Source organism: Bidens hawaiensis, unplaced genomic scaffold (genome assembly GCF_021521415.1).
Source record: "Bidens hawaiensis isolate Kalapana, Puna unplaced genomic scaffold, B.hawaiensis_p1.1 tig00005523_1, whole genome shotgun sequence".
In the NCBI taxonomy this organism is placed as follows: Eukaryota; Viridiplantae; Streptophyta; class Magnoliopsida; order Asterales; family Asteraceae; genus Bidens; species Bidens hawaiensis.
In genome coordinates, this window is record NW_027491356.1 from 1,097,232 (window position 1) to 1,107,507 (window position 10,276).

Genomic DNA, 10,276 nt, shown 5'->3' on the forward strand with positions numbered 1-10,276 from the left:
CTATACATACAAGTTTTTGTACTTCAATAATTAGTTAAGTATGGTTGTAGTTTTTTTTTTGGAGTTTGCACTCTATATCAATATAAATCTATTTTGGACTTTGTTTAATATATTTGTATTTTTTATAAATTTTTTTGCCGTACCTGTATCTTGTATTTTTGATTTTTGTCGTTTCCCGTACCCGTAACATCCCTGTATTCTGGTCCCGTACCGTTCCCGTGCTACTTAGCTGACAAGATACATGATGCCACCCCGACAACATTGGAAAAAATCGTAGGGAATCTCATCAGAACTCAAATTAGCTACACTCAACGTATTACCATGCGACCGCTTGTCGGTAATGCTTGCTCACCATGTAAGCAAATTTAACTATTCTATTATAAGTAAACTTTAGCAAACATAATCCCATCAATCAACAATAATTACCCATTTACCCTTATATTATTCAATTTGCCAATCACCAAAAGAATTCCACCTTCAATTCCATCATATTAGTATGTCTCATTGTCCTATCATATATTAAGACAACATTCATAATGACCAGCTATAAACAAAGCAATAACAACACTTTACCAAGCATCCCACCAGCAAAAATGCACCTCCCAAACAAGTAGCACAGAGATCAAATAGCATGAATATATTTATAACCCAAGCCAATCCTCAGCCCAACAAATTTGAAGAATGCAACATGGTTATCTAAAGATGCTCTTAGGTGCCAACATGGTCATCGAACATAAATTTTTATAGAATGTGGAGTAGGACATAAACATGTATGTATGCATATTAATTATATTGTAATGTACATAAAAGTAGTTATTCTAAATATCAGATATTAACAAACCCTATTGATCACAGAGACGATGCCGTCATTGATGCTTGTATTTCTTCTAGCGTCCGGCCCTTAGTCTCTGGTACTAATTTTACAACAAATAAAATAGTTAAACCGCATACGCCTGAAAACAAGAAAAACGTTCCTGCAAAACAAAAAAAAAATCATATTCATCAACACCATAAGCAAGTGAAAAACACTGTAACAGAGAGAGGGAGAGATCGATACCTTCAGTGCTGCAGTTCATGAGGAAGTTAAAAAAGTATGTAACTACCCAAGAACCAAACCAGTTAACTACCGTCACTAGGCTGCCAGCAGAACTCTTAATATTTATAGGAAAGATCTGAAAAATTTTATTATATTAACCATAACAACATTCATTTTCATTTACATTTCATCAATAAAAAGGAATATGTCAAAAGGATCAACGAAAGTCAAACCTCAGACATAATGACCCATGGAATTCCTCCCATCCCCAGTGAAAATGATCCTTTAAATACCTGCTAACAATTAATCTCATAATTCTTATTCTACCATGAACCAATAAATATTTCTCTAAACCTAATGGAGTTTATGAGCAAGGAAAGTTGTCGAGTGTCAAACTCCATACTTGGGTTGTTCAAAAGCCTAGCCGAGCCAAAGCCACCTCGGGCTCGGCTCAGTGTGGCTCGGTTTTAAAATGGAAATTTAATAAACACATTTCAAGTGAACATTTATTCGTTCAAATTTCAAAAAACATATATATACATATATAAACACTAGTGAAATTAGAAACCAAGAACCAAAACCGAACACAACGAATTGCTCAACATGAAGAGAGGGACTATTTTCTTTACAATCGACAAAAGGAATTGCAAGACGTAAATATGATAAACCAAATAAACCCCCATAAACAAGTTATCTAGAATCGAGATTTAGGAAACAAATCAAATTCTAATTCTCAAAACAAATACCAATAATAAAATAAACTTAATTTTAAGATAGTTAACTTAGCCCCCAAGGAACTAAGTTCGATCTCCTCCATCCACCCCTTGAGATCGGACCGAACCACCCTATCACGCCAAGTGTTGCTCGCTAATATATATATATATATATATATATATATAGAAAAGGGTTCAAATAAGAATAAAGAGTTTTCTAGGAATGGTAAGAACCAATAGATTTTTGACATGTGGCATTATAACCTATGTTGAAGGAATAATTCTAAGAAACTATGTCGGTTATAATGGTGAAAGAGTAATTCTAGGAAACTATGTCGGTTTTTGGTAATTTTAAATCTCAACCATTGATTAACATGATCCAATGGCTATGATTTATTCCTAGTCTTCCTAGAAAACTCTCTTTTTTTTTAACCCACCCCTATATATATATATATATATATAGGGATAGGTTATTGTAAAAAGAGAATGTTTCCTAGGAATGGTAAGAATAATTATAGGCCATTAGATTAGGGGATCCAAGGGTTGAGATTTAAAATTACCAAAAACCGACATAGTTTCCTAGAATTACTCTTTTACCATAGGTTTTAATGCCAAATGTCAAAAATATATTGGTTCTTACCATTCCTAGGAAACTTTTTATTTTTATTTGAACCATTTTCTATATATATATATATATATATATATATATATATATATATATATATATGAGAAAGGAATGTTGTTTAAGTGTGAAATTGCATACCAATACCCCAACAAGTGCCAAAATGGGGCTAAACGCCTTGTATTCTTGAAGGTCCTGCATCAGTTAGTTACAGCTTTCATATTTCTAGCAGGAAATAATAAGTGAACTGGAAATTCAATTATATATAATTATAAAAAAACAAACCTGTAGCAAAAATGATATCCCCAAGAAGAGACAGCCTAAGCATGTTCCAGCTGCAGAAACCTTGAGGTAAATTAAATTTATTATTACTGAATAGTGTAATTAAAATTAATCCATATGAAAACACACAAAAGATTTGTGATTACAGAATTCTAACCATACCATCAGTAGAGGGCGTCTACCTGAAACATCCATCAAAAGTACACCTAGTATTGTAAATGGAATCTGCAACAAACGATTCGATGATCATAAAGTAATTTCAAAAAATAAAGATAGAAAGTATTTTGAAGTATGAATTACCTGAACTATTACCAATGCTATTGATCCAATGCTACTTGAAAACCCTTAAAAAACAAAATAGTTGTATCAACAACTATTTGAGAAATTGCACAAATGGTTCCTGTGGTTTGACCATATTGCAAGTTTGGTCCCCAGATTTTAGAAATTGCAAACTTAGTCCAAACATTTGTGATAGGGTTGTACGTTTAGTCCTCGCCGTTAATCCCAGCTATCTTCTAAAGGAAAAATGATGTCATGTGATATTCATGTGAGGATAATTGTGTCTTTTCTAACTTGGAACCCTAATAAAGTACTTTTTTGACCTCAAGAATTTCATCAACTTCGAAAAGTTGACATTTGGAGTTCTGGAGTTTGAAAGAGTATTTTATTAGGGTTCCAAATTTGAAAAGATGCAAATTAGTAAACTACCCTCACATATATGACAACACATGACATCACTTTATCGTTAAAAACTAACTTGAACTAACGATGGACTAAACGTGAAACTCTCTCACCAATTTTTGGATTAAGTTTGCAATTCTTAAAATCCGGGGACCAAACTTACAAGGACCAATTGCGCAAAATCAAGCAATCCTTTTAACCCAAAAAGTGGGATGGATTCTTACCAGCAGAGATAAAGATAGAATTAGCATAAAATGCAATAGCATTGACACCTCCAAATTGCTGTAAAACCATAAGACCAACTCCAACCTAAAACAACATTATCACTTGCCATGAAATATGAGATGTTAATGGATATAATAAAGGAAGACTCACAATAAGAGATCTGGTATATTCTGGTTGAAACAGATCAAAGACTCCGCTTTCTGACAACTGATTAACAGTTTCTGTATAATCCTGTATCATCATCATCAATAAATCTAATGTAATAACTGAAAGTGAAATTGAAGTCAAACGAAAAAAGTGAAGATGCTACTCTGATTTCAGCAGCTTCATCAATTATTCCAGCATTTTTTCCCCTAAGCTTTTGTAAAGCAGATTCAGAGTCTTTCCACCGACCATTTTTTGCCTGAAAATATTTGGTCTTAGATTTCTTTTATTATGCCAAACATTACACCAAAAGTTTATGCAAGGTTAATAAAGGTACATACATTTATTATACACTTGAATAATATAAATAGCAACTCTGTTGTAACTATACTTTTTTTGGTCAGCATAAAAATCGCTATGCAAAGTCTGAATATAGCCATGAATCACTGAACCTGCACCCGATTTTGGTGGGGTTCAAAGAAAAAAAGGAGTCAATTCGAAAAGCAATAAAAAATCGTTGTAGACCGAGTACAGGCCCGCCTGGACGCCTATATCTCATTCGGTTTCAATCGGTTTCGGTTCTTATCGTTCGGTTTTCCAGTAAAACGGAGAGACCAGTCCAAGTTTTCTTTTAAGCCGGTTACAGTTCAGACACGGTTCGACCAAGTTTTTTTTCCTTTCTATTGAATATTGATTTATTGTTATTACAAAATTTCAATAGGTTTTTCTATTCATATGTTCAATACTATATAACCTGTCAATTGCAAAGGTCATCTTTACACTTTAAAGTTTTCATAAACATGTCAACAATTATACCTTTTTATATAAACCATATGATTAATTAGGATACATAAGAAGAATATTTAATCAAGTCAATTTAAAAAGCAGTAAAGAAACTAGTAAAAATCATTGTAAAAAGTTCAAGTCAACTGGAAGAGAAGTAAGAAAATAGTTATAAACAAGGGGAAAAAAAAGGGGGGGGGAGGGGGAAGAAGTAAAACAATGAGATAAAATATAAACTTATAGGTTTAAGAAAATCAAGGGGTCATATTACTAAATGTTTATGAAATATGTAAAAACGGACACACACACACACACATATATATATATATGATTTGGTTTGGTTTGGATATATATATATATATATAGGGTTTGGATCAAATACGAATGAAATTAACGTGCTAAACGTGAGAATCAAGTAGAGTAATTATATATACAAGTAGAGTAATTATGTAATTACTCTATGATGTAATTACATAATTACTCTACTTGATTCTCACATTTAGCATGTTCATTTCATTTGTACGTTAACTTTCCCCTATATATATATATGATTTTTGTGAGGATACATGTGATATTTGTTATGTTTTTGGGTGCATGCTTAGTTCAACATAGCATACCACTTGTATATGGAAACAAGAACTCCTAAACATCTTTTCAATAATGCACTTTACATTGAATTAGGGGCAAAAATAGGTTATTAAACAACAAGAAACATTAATGATATTTCAACCAACTCACCAGCCATCTAGGAGACTCAGGAATGAAGAAAAGACCTAGAACCTGTAATAAGCATGGAATGGTCCCTGAAACAGCATATCAACTATTGTTCTAGTTAAGATGTCTTAAATATTTCAAAAAAAAAAAAACAAAGAAAATTGCAGCAAATGATCTTTGTGGTTTGACCATATTGCAAATTTGGTCCCAAGATTTAAAAATTACAAACGTAGTCCAAACATTTGTTAGAGGCTTACATGTTTAGTCCCCGCCGTTACTTCCAAACAGAAAAGTGATGTCATGTGCCATTTTTGTGAGGACAAGTGTGTCTTTTCAAATTTGAAACCTTGATAAGATACTCTTTTAATCTCTAGAACTCCTAATGTCGACTTCATCACCTTCAGTTATGCACTAATGAAGTCGACATTAGGAATTCTGGAGTTTGAAAGAGTATTATATTGAGTATCAAATCTGACAAGACACGATTACCCTCATATGAAAGACACATGACATCAGATTCCACTAAAACTAACTAGGATTAAAGATGGGGACTAATCGTGCAACCCTCTCACAAATGCTCGGACAAGTCTGCAATTTTTAAAATCTTGGGACCAAACATGCAATATGGCATATGGTTAAATCACAAAGACCATTTGTGCAATAATTCAAAAAAGTAGAATAATAACTATTGAGGTGCAAACGAGCCGAGCTACTTGAAATTGGCTAGTGAAAAAGCTTGATTGAGCCGAGCTTAAACGAGCCCCAGACTGAGCTCAAGCCTAAAAGTAAGTTAATAAACAAGCCCGAGCTTCACTTATTGAGCTCGACCCATTAATATATTTTTTTATAATATATATGTACATGTGTATATATATAATAACAATCATTAATTAATATATATAATGTTATGAAAAAATTAACTAAATAATATATAGTATGTTATATATAAAATTACAATTGAAAAAATATATAAAAATAATTATAAATATATAAAATTAACTAGCAAATAGTAAACGAGCCGAGCCCGAGACTAGCCAAGCTCGAGCTTTAGAAAGCGGGATCGAAATGAGCCGAGCCAGCTCGGCTCTGGTCGCTTGCACCCCCATTAACTAAAACCATTGAGATTCAACAAAAACTAGTTACCAATAAGAGCTAGTGTGCGCCAGTGAATAACAATTCCAGCAAGCCACATTACAGATATTCCAGTAGCTATCATCAACTGCAAAAGTTTCTTATCAATCATGCATTGGTCAGCATTTAATCTTAACTTACATAAAAGATTTGTATTTACCTGATTAACATATGTAAAAGCTCCACGAAGGTTTTTTGGTGTTATTTCTGCTATATAAACTGGTACCTGTTCGTATATCCAAAGATGAGACGTTACAGATGTCAAATAATAGGGAACTAGTATTTGTTTACAGATATCAAATAACAGGGAACTAGTAATTGTGTCTGCGCAATGCAGAGCATTTTGCCCTTTTTTTTTTTTTTACTTTCGCAAGCTACATATATTTTATGATTTCTTTTTTGGCTTTGGCAAATACTAACATGCAAAAGAACATGAAAAAATAAAAATTGAAAAACTATTGTTTAAAGGAAAATTGGATTTTAATAATCCAAACTATCTATTTACTATGTGTGGGATTTACTGGGTATGATTGTTGTTTGTTTGTAAACTATCTATTATTTGGCCAATAATAATCCCAACTAACAATATAACCAGTGGCAATACCAACTTTCAATTTTGTTACCGATAACAATCCTACACTAACAAATTGTTAACTCCATTTACTTTTAATTACAAAAATGGCCCATCTACTTTACACACTTTACAAATTTGTTACAAAAAGTTAAAAACCCCTTAAACCGTCCTCAAATACTTACTCTGTATTACCGGCGACCACAACACCGGCTGCAACCATCACCGACCGCCATATTTGTTTTCTTTCTTTTGCCAGAACCACCGTGCACCACCCCCAATCGATGAAATCAACCACCGGTAAAACGGCTTTTCAGGCGAAGGAGGCTATTTTCAGATCTGTAAAATGGCGATTCATATATGTGAAACACTAATCTTGATGAAGATGAAAACGTATGGCCGGAATCATTGGTTTTATAACACGTAACGGGAATCATTACTTCCCCATGGAGACAGAATTGAAGCAACTTTGGAGGCGGCGATGAAAGCGGCGCATGGCGGGGAGATTAAGGGCGGTCGGGAGAAATCGTTGCAAGAGGAAGAACAATGCATTGATGCGTTAAATGCGCTGAAGAAATGTCTTGTTAACTATCAAGTTTTTTTCGTTTCCGTTAATTCTGATATGCTTTTTTATGGATTATATTTGATTAATCTTTGTAATTTGTTCAGTTAATCACAATCTTATGTTATTTGTGTGATTGTGTTGTGATATCATGGTGAATTATGATTACTAACAGCTAGGAATCAATGGGGGTGGTACATCAAAAGAGAAAGAAATTAGAAAAGGAAGATGGTGGTGCACAGTGGTTTAGGCGGAATGGTGGTGCACGGTTATTCAGACAGCTGGTGACCAGTGGTGGTGGCGACCGGTGATTGTTGCAACCGGTGGTTGTGGTCACCGGAAATACATAAGGATTGAGTACTGATAAAGGCCCAATTAAAGTATACTCGAGAAGACGGAAACAGGCCACAGCTGCCAATGCGGGCCAGCTGAATTCTGTTTTTGAACCAAATGATAAGATCTAAAATTCCAGCAGGCAACTTTTATTCAAAATGAGATAAACAGCCCGATTCGAGAGGGGCAATGTCTCCAATTACACAATACTTTGATAATGAAAAACTAGCATGAGGAATACAAAGTAAGAAGCCTGATTTATTAACCCAAAACAGTAACTGCTGGCATTAGAACAGCTCCTCACTCTTTTATCTTCCTGTTAATAAAAGCCACAGTAACTGCTCCCCACTCTTCCAACTTACCACTAACTCCTTGACCAAGTGGATCCAGCTTAAGCCCAAAAACAGAATTCAGCTGGCCCGCATTGTCAGCTGTGGCCCGTTTCCTTCTTCTCGAGTATACTTTAATTGGGCCTTTATCAAGTACTCTCGTTATAGGTTCAATATTCAATGGTCTATTTTATCAAATTTATAACGTTTGTAAACTACAAGGACCCTAATGTAATTAAAACAAACGGAGTTAACATTTCGTTAGTGCGGGATTACTAGTGGTAACAAAGTTAAAAGTTGGGATTGTCGATAGTTACATTGTTAGTTGGGATTAATATTGGCCAATAATTGATAGTTTGGATTATTGTAATCCAATTTTCCTTGTTTAAAAGTGGTTTTGGCGAAGTTTTAAAGCATCTTAGTATTTGATCCCATCTAATCCCTATACATATAATTAAATTAGCGTTTAAGAGAATTAACGGAGAATATGATGCAAGTAAAGTAAGTACCACATAGGAAGTAACACCAATTCCATATCCTATAAATAATCTTCCAGTATCAAGTAACCATGAAACCTGTAAGTTAAAAGTTAAAAGAAAAAGGTTAGGAATTGGGGTGAAATATAAATATTATAAGATGCAAGAGAAAGTGATGAAAGGCTGCCTGCCTGTGAATATAAAATTGGCAACCACCCGAACAAGCAGAACATCTGAGACAGTCCCATTGTCTGCAATGCATATGATAATGAGATCAAATGAAAATATGGAATTAGTACAAGTAAGTAAGAGTAATTAGTAAAGTAATTACCCATCTCCGTCCAAGTTTGTCAGCAATTTTGCCAGACATAACAGCACCAAAGATGGCTCCAATGGTGAGGATTGAACCGAAAAGAGAGTACTGCTCCAAGGAGAGGCTGAGGTCGTCCATCATTCCAGTTTGAGCAGGAGATGAAAACCCAACCTGTTTGTTTGAATTTCATTGGAATGGATAAAGTGATTTAAATAAATGAAATGATTTAATTTATTATATTACAGCAGAACCATAAACGAAAGATCCACAGACAGCCACCGAAGTGCTGAACACAACCACCGGAGATATGCCATCGCTGCTCACCAATAAGCCTACTTCTTCTTCGCTGCTTCCCATATCACCACCACCGTGTTTGTTTTTCTATTGCAATTATTATTCCTTCCTAAATCATTTTAATATTCAATCACCAAACGCTATAAATTATACCACGGCTTCGTATCTATTAACGTCCTTTTCAAAATAAGACAAGTAAATTTTTATTCTTTTCGGATAAATTACGTCCATACTTAAAGAAGCACAACAAAGTTAATTAACAAATAAAATAACTAAAATAGGCAACCGAAATAATTAAAAAAAATATGTTACTGAATAACAGACTATAATTTATAAATCATTAACTTAATTAAATATTCAATTACCAAAAAGTTTATTCAATAGCATATCGTTTGATATATATATATATATATAAAAAGAAACGATAATCATGCATGTTTTTCTTCATATAAATACAAATATAATTTTGAAGTATTCATTAGTCATTACAACATGCAAAACAACATTAATTTGATCGTTCAGGCCGTGAAAGCGTACCAAGACACCCCGGTGCGATGCGCGAGTTACTTGAAACTAAGGTGGATTCGGGTGGTGATGTAAGCCCCCGAATCCCGGGAATCCCACAGTTGGTAATCATATCCAAAATTCTCAAAAATTTAAAACCAAACCAATTCATCTTATTAAAATCGTTTCAGAGTACTAAACAGCGAAAAGTCAAAAACAGTTCATTCCATTAAAATAACCAATTCAGAGTATGATTCAGCGGAAAATCATAATTATTAAAAACAAGTTCCCAAGACCCGGGAATTATGCCCAAAATCAAATTTCAATGTATTTAACAAAACTCTGAAATAAAAATGTTCATTATTAAAACTTCCGACTAAGTATGTCTTTCATCGTCCAAGTAGCTTCGTGCACGTCCAAGCGGTAATGCATCCTCCTCCTAACCTGAAACTCACACTAACATGCACACAAAGTCAGCTTGAGCTGAGTAAGTTCAAGTTTTAATAATTGACATCTAAAATAATAATAATAATCATAATCATTCCAAGAGTTTTAAAATAAAA

The 10,276-nt window shown here is 33.7% G+C and overlaps 1 protein-coding gene across 2 annotated transcripts; it reads right to left on the reverse strand.

Annotated features, from left to right (window-relative positions):
• Positions 1–836: 836 nt before the first annotated feature.
• Positions 837–9,230, reverse strand: LOC143630086 (sugar transporter ERD6-like 5). Of its 2 annotated transcripts, none has more exons than XM_077099185.1 (17): positions 9,159–9,230; positions 8,934–9,086; positions 8,794–8,853; positions 8,636–8,701; positions 6,492–6,557; positions 6,344–6,419; positions 5,225–5,289; positions 3,870–3,962; positions 3,710–3,790; positions 3,559–3,643; positions 2,954–2,997; positions 2,816–2,878; positions 2,657–2,716; positions 2,513–2,566; positions 1,270–1,329; positions 1,058–1,172; positions 837–974 (listed from the first exon to the last, which is right to left on the reverse strand). In XM_077099185.1, the coding sequence occupies exons 2-17, from the start codon at positions 9,054–9,056 to the stop codon at positions 850–852; spliced, it is 1,236 nt and encodes a 411-aa protein (XP_076955300.1). In that variant the 5' UTR covers positions 9,057–9,086; positions 9,159–9,230; the 3' UTR covers positions 837–849. The 2 variants fall into 2 exon arrangements, with proteins under 2 accessions (XP_076955300.1, XP_076955299.1); XM_077099184.1 differs by having other exon boundaries at positions 1,270–1,332.
• Positions 9,231–10,276: the final 1,046 nt, after the last annotated feature.